The sequence below is a fragment of the Vitis vinifera genome, chromosome 17, assembly GCF_030704535.1.
Source record: "Vitis vinifera cultivar Pinot Noir 40024 chromosome 17, ASM3070453v1".
In the NCBI taxonomy this organism is placed as follows: domain Eukaryota; kingdom Viridiplantae; phylum Streptophyta; class Magnoliopsida; order Vitales; family Vitaceae; genus Vitis; species Vitis vinifera.
The window spans coordinates 1,967,884-1,985,151 of NC_081821.1; the positions used below are offsets into that span (position 1 = coordinate 1,967,884).

The 17,268-nt window shown below is 33.9% G+C and overlaps 2 protein-coding genes across 4 annotated transcripts; one reads left to right on the plus strand and one right to left on the minus strand.

The window, feature by feature from the left end:
• The first annotated feature begins 837 nt into the window (after positions 1–837).
• On the plus strand, positions 838–8,329 carry LOC104882360 (homeobox protein knotted-1-like 1). Of its 2 annotated transcripts, XM_010665416.3 has the most exons (4): positions 842–1,321; positions 2,039–2,155; positions 6,425–6,575; positions 8,055–8,329. In XM_010665416.3, exons 1-4 carry the CDS (start codon positions 989–991, stop codon positions 8,069–8,071), a joined length of 618 nt encoding a protein of 205 aa, XP_010663718.1. In that variant the 5' UTR covers positions 842–988; the 3' UTR covers positions 8,072–8,329. The 2 variants fall into 2 exon arrangements, with proteins under 2 accessions (XP_010663717.1, XP_010663718.1); XM_010665415.3 differs by lacking the exon at positions 8,055–8,329 and having other exon boundaries at positions 838–1,321; positions 6,425–6,601.
• Positions 7,532–16,106, minus strand: LOC100249021 (dihydropyrimidine dehydrogenase (NADP(+)), chloroplastic). Of its 2 annotated transcripts, XM_010665417.3 has the most exons (8): positions 15,244–16,068; positions 12,172–12,435; positions 11,894–12,064; positions 10,678–10,790; positions 10,410–10,593; positions 8,915–9,024; positions 8,645–8,815; positions 7,532–7,857 (listed from the first exon to the last, which is right to left on the minus strand). In XM_010665417.3, exons 1-7 carry the CDS (start codon positions 15,508–15,510, stop codon positions 8,659–8,661), a joined length of 1,266 nt encoding a protein of 421 aa, XP_010663719.1. In that variant the 5' UTR covers positions 15,511–16,068; the 3' UTR covers positions 7,532–7,857; positions 8,645–8,658. The 2 variants fall into 2 exon arrangements, with proteins under 2 accessions (XP_010663719.1, XP_002283095.1); XM_002283059.4 differs by lacking the exon at positions 7,532–7,857 and having other exon boundaries at positions 8,442–8,815; positions 15,244–16,106.
• Positions 16,107–17,268: the final 1,162 nt, after the last annotated feature.

Consider the following 17,268-nt stretch of genomic DNA (forward strand, 5'->3'; position numbering starts at 1 on the left):
TTTCACCTCTCTCTTTTTCTCTCCTATTTTTTCTCTTTATTTTCTCTCTCAAATTCTTAAGGTACCACACAGCCTGCCCTTGTTTTTCACTCCCATTTGCTTTGTGGATAAGGTCTTATGAAGGGAGTACTCCACAACCTGTCCTTGTTTTTCTTTCTCGACACTTCATCTCTCTCAGAAGAACTGTTGGCCACACGTTGAATGGAATAGGTTATTCTACTAAAAATTATTTTTTTGATTATTAATATATCATCTGACTATTAAAACATTTTGGTAATTTATACCCAAATACCAAACAATTTATTTTTTAAAATATTTTTAATAAAAAAAATATATTTTAGCAAGAATCAGTCCAAAATTGCATTTTAAAATCTCTTAAAAATCAATTTATGATAATGCATATTATAGTTTGAAGGGGTGTGACTTGTGAGCACTTTAATCATTGAAAGCAATGAAAGGCTTTTTGAAACACATCTGTCACTTTCATTATCTAAAATGAAAATTTGCTTTCATTTTCAGAGGGCCCAAGAGATATAGCTTTTTAGATTTCCAAAATGGCTAGAGAGCTTCCTCCCAATGCAAGATTCCATGCGTACAGCATTGAAGAAAAATGAAAAGAGCTTGAAACAAGAGAAAATGATGAACAGTAGTACATTTAACATTCCTTGAACAACAAAAATGAGAGAATAAAGAGAAGCTCCTACTTTGAACAGTAACGAATTTTGAATTTGTTGCAATGCCTGAAGAGAGAGAGAGAGAGAAAGCGAGAGAGAGGAATAAGCAGTACAAAAAGAGAGGAAAAAAAAAGGCAGAAATATAACTGACCAAAATATTAAGTAGATGTACTAACAAAGCATCCCCATTGTTCGAGAAACCCCATGAAGAGTTCCTTTCGCTCATGTAAAAAGAGAGTAAAGAGATGAAGCAAAAAGGTGAAGTGTTTGATGGGTGTTTTTCTGAGGGATGTCATTCATCATAAAATATATGCATGCATGCATATATGGGCCAATTGGTTACTGCCAAAGATGGGGAGGCTGTGCTATACTGTGGGTTTATCTTATTTGTTTGTACACCTTTGTATTCTTTCATGGCTATGGGTTGTAATAAAAAGTGCAGTACTCATGAGAGGAGGGATTTGGAGGGTTTTGTTTTCTTGAGTAGAGATATGGAGGGTGATGGGAGCAGTGATGAGAATGGGGAGAGGGTTAGTGGTGGAGGAGGGAGATTAGAAGAAGAAGAAGAAAGGAAGATGCTGAAGAGGAGAATCTCTTGCCATCCTCTTTATGGGTTTTTGGTTGAGGCTCACTTGGACTGCTTGAAGGTCTCTCTCTCTCTCTCACTGTGTGCGTGTGTGTGTGTATGCCTGTATGCTTAAGAAACCATATTCTTGGGCTTTTGGCTGAGGCTCACTTAGACTGCTTGAAGGTTTTTCTCTTTCTCCCTCCCTCTGCTTGTAGAAACCATTTGCTTGATAAAGGAACCTGCACAACTCTCTCTCTCTCTCTCTCTCTCTCTCTCTCTCTCTCTCTCTCTGTTTATGCCAGTATGCTTAAGAAATTAATCATATTTTTGCCACAGGAACCTGTCCTTGTGTGTGTTTCTCTTTCTCTCTGCATGCCTAAAAAGGAACCTGCTTGCATGATCAAGGTGTGGAACATCTGATGAGCAAGCTTTACATATAAAATGCTAAATTACACAAAATCCTTTTCTCTTTTTCTTTTCAAACATAATTTAATTTAAACTCCCCGGAAAAAGTCATTTCAAAGTGAATTGCATTACTCTAACCCAAAAGAAGAGTTGACCAAGAAAGACTACTCTCCTCTATTCACTTGAGCATCATTTTTCTAGTTTGAGAATATTTGGTAGGTGGATTAATTGGCATTTTTTTCCATGAGGAAGCAGAGTCTGATTGAATGATCCATGCAGCTGATGCAGGAAAATTAATGTTTTATAAGCATTTTTACACCATATGACTCCATTTTTTTTTCCTTGTTTTTTCTCTCTTTTTTTTATTATTTATTTTTTATATTATTTTCAGGTGGGTTTAGGCAGCAATGATGGAAAACCTGGAAAAAGTCATAAGAGTGATGAGAAAAAGAGACATAATCAACCCAGTTTGAGCATGTATAGTCAGTCAGAGCTAGACCACTTCATGGTAATTACTTCTCTACCAAGACTTTGTTAAAAATAAAATAAAATAAAAAATAAAAAAAATCATATTTTTCCATTTTCTCTCCAGGAAAATACCACTGTCTTTTAATGTTCTAATTAATCACTCTCTAATTTGGTTATTCAACAAGCACAGCCCCATAGGATCTTATTTTAAAACAAACAAACAATAAATAATTCAAACCAAAAAGAAGAAGAAACCTAATTAGTTAAAGAGTTGATTCATAAGAGTTAAAAATAGGATTTAGAAACCAATAAACCATGCTCATATACTGGAGTTTAATGAGTCTAGATTAAGCATGATATATGATTAGATTAAATAGACAACGAAATCTGAAGAAAATAATTTTCTGATATTAATTTCTTTAGCTATCACAGAGTTTATATATCATTCTCAAATGATAACAGAAAAGCTCATGAACCAATAGCTAACAGACACATGCTTAACTCCCTAACTAAATTCCAACCATTTAACTATTTTTCTCAACATTCCCCCTCAAACTTAGAGGAGTATACTTTCTACTTTGAGTTTGTCTCTTAATTCTAAGAATCTGGTACTGGACCGAGCTTTGGTTAAAATGTCTATTACTTGGTCTTGTGAAGGTATATGTTCAACTTCAATTCTTTTTCGTGACAACTTCTTCCATATGAAGTATAAATCAAGTTCAATATGTGTTGATGAAGAAATTACAAAAAAACAAATGAAAACACACGGATTTAACGTGGTTCGACAAATTGCCTACGTTTACAGAAATAAGGAAGAAGACTTTCATTATATCTGAATTATGGTTATATACAAGAGTATTTATATTAAATCTCGAGTATTGAAATTCCAAAAATACCCCCGAACCGTACCACGAGCCCCCCAACCTATTATTCATTCTTAACAATAAAAATACAAATTTGAATGACAAATATCGTCATTCCACTTCGATATTTGCCTATTTTTCTCCATATATATTTCACTTAATATGAGTCACATACTACAACAATATGCTTTGTTCTGGCATATTGAATTGGGATTGATGAAAACATAATTGTGCTAGGATTATCACACTATAGTACAGGTTGCTTCACATTAGAAATTTGTAATTCAGTCAATAAGGCTTGCGACTAGGTGGCTTCTGCAATTAAATTAGCAAGACTCATGTATTCAGCTTCAATGCTGGACCTAGAGATTGTATGTTGCTTCTTTGAATGTCAGGACACCAGATTTGAACTAAGGAACACACAAAAACCAGATGTTGATCTTCTATCATCATGATCTAAAGCCCAATCAGCATCACAAAATCCCACCAAATTCAAATTGATACACTTCCTCAAATGTAGTCCATAATCAATAGTTCTTACTAAGTATCGAAGTATACTTTTTACTATCTTCCAGTGTGACTCTAAAGGGTTCTGCATGAATTGGAAAACTCTATTTACACTATATGAGATTTCAGGTTAGCTCATCGTAGCATATTGTAATGCTCCAACTGTTAACCTATAAAGCTGAGCATCTCTAACTCCTTCACTCCCATGAGAAAAGGGTTTTTTACCATGGACCATAGGAGTACATATCCCTTTAGCTCCTTGCATCTTGGCTCTATGAAGTAAAGTTGTCAAGTATTTGGTTTGGGACAAGTGCATCCTTTGTGTTCTTAACCTGAATTCCCAAAAAATAGTTGATCTCTCCAAGATCCTTTAATGCAAAGACCTTATTAAGTTTAAATATTAGCTCCTCAGTCATCACAATGTTGCTACATGTAACTAAGATATCATCTATGCATACTAGAATGAAAGTAGAATGATAAGAGGTTATTCTAGTAAAGAGTGATTGATCTGCCTTGGCTAAAACAAAACCAAACTGAATTAATGTAATGTGAAGTTTCAAACCATGCTCAGGGTGCTTACTTCAAGCCATCAAGAGAGCTTTATGAAGTTTGCATGCCAACTTTCCTTCTTTTGGGTCTTTAAACTTGGGAGTTTACTCCATGAAGAGTTCTTCTTGTAATTCCCCATTTAGGAAAGCATTGTTCACATCAAGTCGGCATATGGGTCACTCCCTTGTGAATGCAATAGTAAGAACAGTCCTAATAGTTGTAGGTTTTACCACTAGACTACATGTCTTAGCGAAATCAAAACCAGTTGTGTGATGAAACCCCTATGCCACTAAACGAGCCTTGTACATCTGAATTGTCCCATATGAGTTCTCTTTGACCTTAAAAACCCACTTACTTACAGCCAATCGCACGTCTACCAAGTGGTAATGGAACTAAGGACCAAGTCCTATTTCTCATTAAGATTTCACCGGTCATAGCAACCTTCCAACTTTCATGTTGAAGAGCAACTTCTACACTCCCAAGTTCCTTAGTAGCAGTGGCAACCAATATTTTATGTTTACAGATGACAAACTTTGCTCTAGTCTGCCTAGGATGAACATTTTGACTAGCAACTTGACCAACAACCTGCATAGGCAAAGGAGTTCTAGAACTAGGAAAACCAGTAGACAAATCAGAGTTAGTAGGACTTGACAGATTGACTCAATTCAATATTACGAATATCTACATTTTCTTCAGGAGTAGAACAAGCAGGTAATGGATTATTAGTAATAAGATGGAAAAAAATACAAACACCCTTAAAATTTTCACAAAAATCCTTTAATATTTTTTTAAAAAAAAACATAAATATTTTTTTCACAAAAATCCCAATCTTTTGAACTTCTTCCCATCTTTTAGGTGTTTTATCCTGTGGTTATTGTGAAAAAGAAAATATTTTTACAGCTCTTAAAAAAATTTAAATTTAAATTTTTGATAAGTTTTAGTATTTTGTATGTGGGAAATATGCATAATTAAAATTTTCTTCTTTTATTTTCTTGAATTTTTCTGTTAATGAACATGTATGGATGCATGCATGCATGGATGTATATGTCTCAATATTTCCAGTATCTACTGTCTCTATTATTACTCTCACTCTCATGACAGAGACTTGTGGCAGTGGAAATCATCTTTTTCATTTTGCTCCCATCACCTCTCTTTGGAAATTTTTATATACTCAGTCCTTCACTTTAACTCTCTCACTTTTACTTCTCAAATTTGCTTTTGATTTTTTTTTTTTTGGGTGGGAAAAGTTGATTGAATTTTGTACTGAATATTCCAGAAGGTAGAAGGAGAATTTTCTTTGCATGCAAAATCTTATTTTCAAGTACTGAGGTAAAAGGATTAATGAAAAAATGAATGTAGAAATCAAAAAATCCAGTGCTCTTTTCCTTTTTGTCATCTTTTTGCAAGTCCGGGTGAAATCTCAATGTCAATAAAACAATTTTCAAAAATAAGTTTTAGAAAACAGTTTTTTGAAACAAATTTTTAATTATTTTGAATAACAAAATTTTGGTTGCGAACTTAAATATGAGAAATGGGTTTATTGACTTATTCAGGTAAAGACAAGACTTCTTGTGTTTATATAATACTATAATTTTTAATCGATTTTCCATGTTTTAAATTTATTCTAAAAATAAATAAAAATATCTATAAATTATTTTTAATAAAAAACTTATTGAAGTTCAAAAAATATTTTAAAAAACTAACTATTTTCAAAATCCCCCCTCAAACCAAAAAATTATTGAGCTTGGTAATCATTTTTAAAAATAATTTCAAAAAATAGTTTTTAAGAAAAATTTTTTAAAAATGTTCTACAATGTTTTGTAAAATAAATACCTATTTAAAAATATAAAATGTTTTTTACTTGTTTTCTATGTTTTTAAAATAACTTTCATATATATTACTTTATTTTTAATCATTTTTTATATTTATGTAATTATTTTTAAAATAAATGAAAACAACTCAAATATGTTCTTTAAATATATCATTTTTTTTTCTTAAAAGTTAAAAACAGAAAATAATTTCCTATTTTCTAATTATCAGAAGTAATTTTTTTTTCAAATTCTAAAAAATAAAAAACTATTTTTTTTAACAATTTTCCTTTTTTTTCTTAATATTTCCTTGCCTCCTTAGATTATTCAAAAGCAAGAAAATTATAATCTTAATTTCAATAGTGCTTTATTGATAAATAAATCCTAAAAACACTCATTAGCCATAAATACATCTCTAGTCTAACATTAATAGAAGGGTCATTTTCATAATTTGCTAATGAGGTTTGTCATTGAAATCTTTATGTCAGAAGAACTTTTTTTTTTTTTTTTTTGGTTATTTTAGGGTTCCATTTTCTTCATTCTTTTGGTCTTCTAATAATCAGAGACTGGTGACATGGACAGGAAGCATATTGCACAACACTGACCAAACTGAAAGAAGCAATGGAAGAACCTCAACAAGAAACCTTGGCTTTCATTAATAGCATGCAATCACAACTTGAGGAACTCTCTGGGAGCCAACATGAACCACCTCAACCTCCCACCATTTCTTCTGGTAAGTTAAAACTTACACTTGTTTGACAACACTTTCAAAAATAATTCTAGAAGAATAGGTTTTAAAAACAGTTATCAATTGTTTTCAAAAACAAAATTCTGATCAAGAACTCAAATTGAAACATACAAAAGTTCCTGCAATATCAGAACATTCTACAAAAAAATACCTGAAAATATCTCAAAAACCACAAGTTCTCAAAAAAATATTTTCTATTAAAAATTTGTCAAACATAATTTTTAAATTAGAAAACCATTTTCTGTTTCAAAAAACATACATCTACTTTCAAGAAAGTTTCCAAAGGATGTGAAGTGTAATCATCTCAATGAGGCACTAAAACCTCTTGGCTTTGGATGTGTTTCCTCCTAAACCACCCAACACAATATTTTATCACCAAATCAAGGCCCCTTCTTGTTCCAAGTTCTCAGTAGTTGAAACCATTAAGCCCTACTACAAATACAGTCATTAGCATCAATCTAGAGAGCATATTTGAGGATGATAGACGGAGATGTATTTGACTCCTATGATCATGAAGATCAGTAGAGAAGATAGATTTTTTCACTGCCTCCAAAGGAGATTATTGAGGCAGACACACCCCTTTTGCCTCATCCTTGCCTAAGCCTCAAGGAGGCATGGCTGAGGTAGAGCAGGGAGCCATCTTCCTCTGCTTGGCTGAAGATGGGAATCTATAGCCGAAGTCAATATCTATCCTTAGCTTGAAATGGAGTTCAAGCCAAAAAGATTATCCACAGATACATGTTATTATTCTAGAGGGTCCAATATCCCAGCATTATAGCCTTGTTTGGGAAAAGTTCTCAAATCGCTAGAAGTTGTGTTTAAGGTTCAATCTCATAACTCCCAACGTGATTTATCCACGTTTTGAGAAAGCAAAAAGACCCATGCTTTTCCTCAAACATGATAAAAGAAGTAGATTTTTTGTTTAATGAGAAATTCTAAGATATCATAATTATCCTTTAATTAAAGCATTTTTAAGTTAATATTGTCAAACAAAAGTTCAATCACACTGTAATAGTAAGTACTTCAACTCCTATTTCTACTGTTAAATGTTATCTCAAATAGGGCCTACATGTATCATTAGATAGCACAACACAGTTACAAAGCATCTAAATAGGATGATCATGCAATTAGAAGTGTGTTTGTTCTTCGGGAGCTTCTTTCACTAATCAGTGTTTTCCATGTGAATAAAGGTATAATCAACAGCATACATCAAGTTCACCTTCCTATTTGTTTGCTTTTGATCCATCAAAGATCAGGGCAATTCCAACTGCAAAAAGAAAAGCAGCAACCTTTTGAACAACAAACAAGGGTCAAATATTTTCTTTTAATCCACTCTAGGTTCACCAGTTTGTCAGACCAAAATGCCAAATCATAGACATAACTAAGATATTTCCATCTACTATATGTTATAGCTGCTAAACTAGACATGAATGTTGACATATTTAATTGGACCTTGTATTGTAGGAGAAAGAACTGAATGAGGATGGAATTGGTGGAGTCATTCAGGTAAGTGTATTCTGTAAGCAGTAGTAGACATAGCCACAGGGCATAGGAACATAAAAATTTGGTGTACTTTTATGACTCCTTCCCTGTAAACTTCTTATTTTCGGTTTCTTTTTGGTACCTGTATGTTTGATGTTATGGGAGATACTAGGAGCTTAGCTTCGCCCATTGCAATGGAAAAGGACCAGTACAGGGATGACTAAGTTTCTTAGTCTGACGAAATAAGTTTTGAGCTAGTCTGGATGCATGTGATCAAGAAGTGTATTACACACGAAGTAGCATACAACAAGTGATCACAAATCAATCCTTAAAATACCCATTAAATCTGATTACCTAAAAGCCTAGTTGTGCCATAAAACATTCAATTATTCTTCATTCATATTTATCTTAAAGTCACTGGACAAAATCCAAGAAAATATTTTCAAACAGATACACATGATATCTTCATGCAGTTGAGTTCTGTACCCAAACTTTTACAGTCTCTAAACACTTGACCAGACAAGAAAGTAGAAACCCCATTTATTTTTAAACATGCAAGGGAGAAGGCCTACCAAAGTAGAAGACTTCAGTTAGAAACCATGCTCTCACTTTCTTTCACAAAGCCATCTCCTGTCCAGTCTTTGTCAGACTGTAACCCTTGCCTGATGGCTTTCCTCTGCCGAATTGCTTCTTGCTGCCTTTGTACCAAATCTGTGTGCGTTGTAAAGTATTCAAGAGAAGCCCTAGGGAAAAAAAAATAGTTCAAGTCAAGATCCGGCATTTCCTCAAATTTGTTAAAAATTGACATACAGAGAGCATTCAACTTTCAAGTACATCCATACCCTCTGAAATCTTCTATGGATGAGAAATTGTGCATTTTCATGAAATCTTTTAGCTCAGAGCAAAGTTTCTTCACAAGGCCATAACCGTGCATCATAACACCAGTGCATACCTATGAGTAAAGGACAATGGCATTTTATATTCAGCATCTAAAACATAAAAGATGTACAAATCTATATAAAAAGGGATTATTAAAAGGAGAACATTTTGACAAATAATACATAGCTACAATCATATCCAAGGGAAAAAGAAAAAGGAAAATGCTATACAAAAAAAAAATGTAAATCACTTTCCATGAAAAGTTTAATAGAAATATCTCGAAATCCAGGAAATTTAAATAGAATAAAATAGTGTGCCCCTAGAATAACCAGCAACACCAAATGAAATTTTATAACACTTCTGTGCCTCTAAAGAATTTCCTATAATTGCCACTATACTTTTGCAGACCCATTTATCTACTGGACATGGTGAAGACATGGTGCCAGTAAAAATGGATAGCACAGCATACACTTAGTAATACATGGGCAGTATTTGGTGTTGTAGCTTTTAGAAAAATGAATCTTTTTTTTAATATAACTTGTAGAAAGCATGGTCTGTTGACAATAACTGTATCCCTGAACTGCTTCTGATGCCAGAAGTATTTCAGCATCTTTTTGGCAAGAACTGAAGCAGTACAGACACCATGAACAATGATGCCCCTCTCAAGAAAAGCATTCCTAACTATTTGGTAGCAGCAATATTTACCACAATATTTTGATGACACGAAAAGAACTTTACAATAAGCTACTTTATTGCTGGCATAAAAGTAAATGTTCAAACTTATAACACAAAACCCAAATATAACAATTTTTAGTTGGGTTTATGTTCTGATATTTGTTTAAGAAAACAAGGAAAAAAAAAAAAGAGAGACAAAAGAGAGGGTAAAAGACTGCAACAAAGATTAAGAGTTATATCTCTAGCTTCTTCTATCTGTACCCAAAGGACATAAAGTATCAAAATCACCCTAATGTTGTCTAAAAAATTGAAAACACTGGTAACAAGACTACTTCTACCACTACCCCTCAAGCTGATGTGTTTTGTGTCACACATTCACCTTGCTTAGAATGAGATGTGAAAACTAGCACTTTGACTACCTTAGTCAAAAATATCATCAAGTCAATCCCTGGCTGAACAAATGGAGTGCAAAGGGCCAAAATATAACTTCCTGTTTTAAGTGTCAAACAACTTCACTGTGTTCAATTCTAAATTCTATTGATATCAAACAGAGTTGTGTGTAATGCTGTTGCCAGCTTCATGGTCATAATACAGCTATGGGTACTTAGTCAAGAAGCTTCACCTAAAAAGGTCTATACCCAAAGGCATCTGGAGACCCCAATTGGACCACAAGCTTTCTCCACAACTGTAAGTTCTACTTCTACCCATTTATTAGAACAAGTTGTACAAGTATCAAATTGATTGATTGATTGAGAGAGGAAAGGAATCATTTTTTTATCCAACCTGAACAGTGTTTGCTCCAAGAAGAATAAATTCGGCAGCATCACCACCTGTCTCAACACCTCCAATACCAGAGAGCGAGTAGTCCTCACCAAATTCAGCCTTCATCATTTTTGCAATGCTCATCACTTTTCCCAGTGCTATGGGATGGACTGCCTTGCAAGAATAGCCCCCAGGAGTTGAGTATCTGATAACAAAACTTATCATATAAAATTTTACAGGATGACAAATGAGTTAGTGCAAACTGTGGTGCTCAATGTAAAATGCTAACCCCTCAACACAAGGCTCAGGACGTAAGGTGTTGAGATTGATCCCCATCACACTCATGATCGTGTTAATAGCAGACACCCCCTCACATCCTGAACTCAGAGCCACCCTAGCTGGCTACACAATAGAAGTTATTCATGAGTAAAAAATTCAGCTTACATGTTGTTGCCTTAAAGAAACCAATGCTCATCATATAAAATACATCTAACAAGTAAAAGTGATTCATTTAAAAATGAAGAAAAGGGATGGCAAAAAGAAGGTACATCTTATAACATGTCATTCAGCATATTTATATTTGATACATTGTTAAGAAAATCCATTACTAAAGGCAACTAGAGCTCCAAAGAATGACAAGTAAGCCCTGAAGGAAGAGCATGATGCGTCAAACCACATATTTCACAATGAAAATTTTAATTCAAAATAAGCAGGGAAAAGAAAACAAAAGCTACCCTCTATTAGGTCTAAAACAACTCCCTGGTTTACTTGAGGTGAATTTTCTACTGAAATACCATAAAGAGAAATGAAGACAAAGCTAACACTCAATTAGATAGAATACCACTAGTTGGTTGAGTTGAAGTGAATTTTTCTACATAAACACCAAAAAACGTAAAAAAATTTAAAAAGCATATTTTGTTTTTGTTTTCCCAGATTTTGAATAAGTTTGAAGAAGAGGAAGAAGGTTGGATTTCCAGAGAGAGGAGGGAGGAATACGGGATTGGTCTTTGGAAAACCATCAGAGAGTGTTGGAAGATTTCCAATCATGTACTAATTTTTTTTTTTTGGGCCATCATATCCATATTAAGTTTTGGTAGGATGATTGTTGCAAAGAGCAGCCACCTAAAGATTTATTCCCAGCTTTCTTTTGTATTGCTTCCTTCAGAAATGCCTAACATACAAGCTAGCTAGGTGGTGCCTGTTAATTGATATAATCTTGGCTCAAGTTTTAAGAATTGCATCCCTCTTCTTGACATTTCAGATGCCAAAATTCAACCCAATTCAAGCATCACCAATCTAATAATGGAGTAGAGATGCTTAAGAAGAAGCTACCTCGACCCAATCGATGGGCCACTAATTTTTTTCTGCATGCCACCCAAAGATGTGATGCTAAAACAGGCTTCTCATGCATTAGGCATGTGCTAAACTTCTTCATATATAAATGCATCAAAATTGAAAAGGAGTTCCACAATAACCAGGTAGAAGAAACAACATAGCAATCCAACCTGTGTAATGTCAGTGATGTTAGGAGTCATTTTTGCCCACACCGGAACAGTGGCTTTTGCATTTATCCATCCACAAACCTCCTCCAAAAGTGCACAATCTTGCCCAACTGCAGCACCCATTTTTCTCTCTGGCATACCATGAGGACATGAAAAATTGATCTCAAGGGCATCCTAAATAACAATATCAGAATCATCAGAATATTTAGATGATGACAGCTTCTAACTAAAGATGTATTCATTAAATAGAAGCATAGGTAGCAAAAGAAGTGATGGCTCACAATTCCAGTTTGCTCAACTCGGTCGATAAGTTCTTCCCAGGCTGCTTTATCATATTCCTCCATGATTGAAGCAATAAGTATTCTATCAGGATACTCTTCTTTTAATTGCTTGAACTCTTTCAACATTGTTTCAAGAGGCCGATCGCTTATGAGTTCAATATTTTCCCACCCAATAATTTGTCCTTTGGCTGAGCCATTTGCTCCTACTCGTAGCCGGGCATACCGAGGAGTTACATTTATAACTTTGGCAGCATCCAGAGACACCTGGCAAAAAAAATTTTGATAAGTAGAGACACCTGGCAAAATAATAATTTGAGAGCAAATGCCTTGCTTTCCACATAGGAATAGGTAGATAAAAAGTCTTTCTGACTCATTCCCTCAAAATTTCTGCAAATATAGATTAGTGAAAAGACATCAAGCACATAATGATACTGAAAATTGACAATAAGAGAAGAAACTTTCTGGGTTAATTTTAATAATCTGGGTAGTGCAACATGACAAACAGTCCAGGGAGACGCTAAATTCTCAGCTCAAGAGATTTAACTTAGAAGTTGTTTTCAAGCCAAAGCCAGAGGGCTTCCAGAAACAAGTTAAGCAATGTTATTAAAATCGACTCTTTGAACCAGAAAGGAGCTTGGTGTGATGCTGGTGTAGCTTCCCCAGTAGATCAGTGGTTATTTCTTTGTAATCTCAGACAAGAAGGAATTGCATAACACTTACCCTAAACATTATTCTAATATGCACCTAGTTACATTTCCTTTTTTTTTTCCTTCCTTTTTAACCTGGTCTAATATATGGTTGTTGAGTGAACATGGAAATTCCCATAGCAACATGAACAAAGGGTGTAGTACTAAATAAATTCAATCAATTTAGAACTATTCAGAGTTGACTTTTTTTGTTTGATAGGAATTTGTCTGTAGCACCAGGTTTTAAAAGGATGGTTTTATGACTGCAAAAGGTTCTAAAACATAGAGGACAAATTCAAAAAGTAATACCACAGAAAAATAAATTTACAATAAACAATATACAAGAATGGATCATACTGGTAATGAGTTTCCAACACAGTGCTAGAGATTTAACTTTTGCAAAAACAGGACATTTAACCATTAGTCTAAAGACAATCAATAGAGAACCGATATTTAGCAAAAAGTAGGTTTTTCAGGGATTCCTTTCTTAGAACCAGTTTGGCACATCTTTTGGGATGCCCAAAAGACTACAAGTGCTTCCTCATCATCAAAGTGCTTTGAATATGTGTGGAGTCTGTGGATACATCCCAGAAATGCTTTTGGTTAAAGAGACTCAAGTACCAACAGATCTTTTCAGGGAAGCAACACCAGGGGGCTTTGTGAAAAGAGGATGCACAGAGGACCAAAATCTCTTCTCATGGAAGCAACATCAGGGGTTCCTTAGGAAGAAGGATGTGCATAACAAAGTGATTTGAAAAATGAGAGGAATCTGTGGATAGGTCATCCATCCTAGGCTTGAGGACCAAAATCTCTTTGATGGGGAGCAACACCAGGGCGGTAGGTGTTCCTTTTTTAGAAGAGGACGCATTCAAATGTATCTGAAATCGAAGAAGAGGCTTGAGGATCAAAATTTCTCAAGGTGGTTCCTCTGTTAGACAAGTATACGCAGAACTAATCTGAAATTGAAGAAGAAGAAAAAGAAGGAACACCATCCTAGAAGGTACACCAATACCAAACAGGGAAAATACATTGACAGCTCCCATGACAAGTGATTAACAAAATATTCCTAAAATTTTTAGAAATAAGAATGATATCTGTTCAGATTTAAAACGTTTCCTGGCTAGCTCAGGCTTAGTTAAGCTCCTTTGACAACTGTTGTGACTCATCAGAGCATTAAAACCAAAGTGATTCAGGACTTTGTCCAAACTTTATGACATTGAACTATATAATTGTGAGTTCAAGGTATCCCCATCCAACTCCTCCAGAAAACCACATCCATCATCATGACTAACAACTAACATTCTTGTGATCACCACTATAGCAACCTAAGTCATCCATTTAATATTTTTATGAAGAAAAAAAAAAGGAACCCTGGAACCGTGCATTGTCCTGTCAAGATCTCTCTCCATTTCATCCAAATACTGTCCATCCTGCCCCCAGCAATCTATCACAACACCTTTCTGCGAACATAGTTCTAAGCATCCATTTAAATCATACTGTAGTAGTCCCTGTATAACTCAGTGTAAAAAAAAATCAAAAGAATTCGAAAACAGACACGTTAGAATACAGAAATGAACATGATGCACAGACTATCCTGAGGAGGTGATAAGAAGTTGATATTGGCAGATTGGATTATGCCGGAATTCTAATTCTCAGCATGCATGTAAAATTAGCAATGCATACTGTAAAAATTTCAAGGTATGATCCAATACTTGAGACATGTATATGTGACAGTTCTTTTCAATTAATATCTGGCCCCTGGATAAAACATAGATCTGAGCCTGCTGACAGTGGCACGAATTGAATTAACCTAATGAGTTTTCTAATGAAGCTCCAGCTTTTCATGCACTGTTTGGAAATCAGGAATAGAAAATGGGGGTGGGAAATAAATTTCTTCCCCTTTCATTAATGTGTTAGGATAGTTTTTTAGAATACGAACAAGAATCTCACTAACATTTTGATTCCTATGTTCTACTAAGTATTGTGATTTACCTCCATTTCCATCCTGGTTACATTCCTATTCCCATATGCCAAACACACCCTAAAATCATACACAAATGATGAAATAAAAGACTTGCATTTATGATACATCCCAACCAAATGAAATAACCAATTCTACAAAATTATTTTTGTGACTGAATCTATATGACATCAAAAACTAGAGTTCAACAAAAAGAATAACAACCAAAACTGCCACCCTAATCACCCTCACCCTTTAAATCATTGATCCCTGTTCAGTTGCTAAGAAAATTTAACAAAATCAAGGGTTCGACCTCCACTGAACAGAGACTCCTACTACAAACATTCAAAAACCTCAATTCTTAGTCAACTTGCTACACTTTCCTGGAAACCAAACAGACTCTCTTAAACACAAAAAAAAACTCACCGTTTTGGCGATCACAGCACCCCAACCTTCATCAAAAGCCCTCTTCATGACGGTATAATTGGTCCCGGGCGGACCGGACCCGATAACAAAAGGATTCGGCATATGCAATCCATTGACAGTGACACTCAGATCAGGCTCAGCCTGACCCTCAGAAGCAAAGACCCTAAACGCAACTCTGCTGGGCCGAGCCAAACTCTGCCTGCGAAACGGCCGGAAGTCCCCGCCAGAGGGTTTGGCTCTGATGGGAGAGAAACTGAGAGAAGCCATAGAAAAAAAAAAAAACGGGTTGAAGATGCAATGGAATCCAAATGGGTTGTGCGGAAATGAGAGAAAAATGGGCGGACACAGGAGGAATATACAGAATCGGTGATGAGTTGTCTCTTTGTCTGATTGGTTATTTAATTGGAAAGATTGGATCTGATGTGTATGAGAATCAGCGCATGTGGGTGGACTGTGGGGAATTATCTAAGTAATGGGTTGCGTATCAACTCACTCTTTTAATAATTTTCAAGGTGGCAGCTGTTTGCGTCGCCTGCAAACGGCGGAAAGTCAGATTCTTGGTGTGGGAAAGGCTGAGCCTGAGTCCAGGGAGGCATAACTTGGTGGATTTTGGCTACCTCTAATATTAGAGAATTCGATTTTTTGGTTAGATGTACGATTAGAAATTAAATCAAATTTAACTTTGAAATCGTGCGCTCGTCACAACTGAGGAAAGTAAGTGTAAAAACTTCAAATTTGTATTTGTAGTAACCTAGCTATCATCTCTAGACTCTCTAGATGGATCCAAAGATTTTAATTACAAGGGCAAACATGGTTCGAGCTTTGAAAGTTGAAGGAACCAAACATGGTTGGAGCTTTTTGGAGGTTTGGGCTTTGTGAAGTTTGTTTTTAGCCTACGGACCGACACCCGGTGGGTGTTCGGTAAAATTTAACATTTATTACTTAATTATTAAAATTGACTTTAAATAAAATTATTTTTAAATTATTAAATTAAAATTTATTATTTATTATTTATTTTAGATATTACAATTTTTTTTAAATTAACTTACAAATTATTTGAATTTATTAAATTAATATAAATAACTAAAATTAAATTATTAAATGATTTTAAGTCGTGAAGTTGATTTATCAAGCATTCTCAAAATTTATGCCTAAAAAATTCATACAGGAAAATCACTCAACAATACTCAAATATACTCCCATTATCCTTCAACATGCACAACATGAATGTACCGATGAGAAACATAAGTTTGACTCGAGCACTAACCAATATAGGAAGAAAAATATAAAAGAAAATAAAAAAATTAAATTAAAAATAAGGAAAATGAATAAATTTAAAATTAACAATATAATAAGTTTTTATGACAATTTGTGGCCGACCACACAATTACCATGTTTATATTACTATTAATCTAGGGAGAATTATGTTTTAGGGGTAGATAGGCCCCCAAATTAACAAAAGGTCCACTTCAATTTGAGCCTAATACCCAATGAAAATATAGAAATTAAGTTGAAGGATATCATCTTTCAGTATTTCCAAAAATGCCCTTTGTTGATTTTGAGAAAAAAAATTAATATTTTTGAAAAATAATTTTATTTAATTTAATATTTTTTTTAAATACTTTTATATAATTTAATATTTTTTAAAATACTTTTATTTAATTTAATATTTTTAAAAAATATATTTATTTAATTTAATATTTTAAAAAAATTAATTTAATATATATTTTAAATACTTTAATTTAATTTAATATTTTTGAAAAAAAAATTATTTAATTTAATATTTTTGAAAACTACTTTTATTTAATTTAGTATTTTTGAAAAAAAATTATTGAAAAAAAATTATTTAACTTAATTTTATAAAATATTTTATATGTGTTTTTAAAGGGTATATTTGTCTGTTACTATTTCATATCCTTTAACTCAATTTAAAGAGTTATATGGATCTTTTGTTAATTTGGGGGCCCATCTACCCCCAAAAGATAATTTTCCCATTAATCTATTAACAAGTTTATGGAACAACTA

Coding starts and splice junctions, on each gene's coding strand:
- LOC104882360 (XM_010665415.3), top strand. CDS start 989: ATGCATGCATATATGGGCCAATTGGTTACTGCCAAAGATGGGGAGGCT. Junction 1,322..2,038: donor CTCACTTGGACTGCTTGAAG/GTCTCTCTCTCT, acceptor TATTATTTTCAG/GTGGGTTTAGGCAGCAATGA. Junction 2,156..6,424: donor CAGAGCTAGACCACTTCATG/GTAATTACTTCT, acceptor TGACATGGACAG/GAAGCATATTGCACAACACT.
- LOC100249021 (XM_010665417.3), bottom strand. CDS start 15,510: ATGGCTTCTCTCAGTTTCTCTCCCATCAGAGCCAAACCCTCTGGCGGG. Junction 10,791..11,893: donor ACATCACTGACATTACACAG/GTTGGATTGCTA, acceptor TCTATTGTGTAG/CCAGCTAGGGTGGCTCTGAG. Junction 9,025..10,409: donor TTGGAGCAAACACTGTTCAG/GTTGGATAAAAA, acceptor CTTTACTCATAG/GTATGCACTGGTGTTATGAT.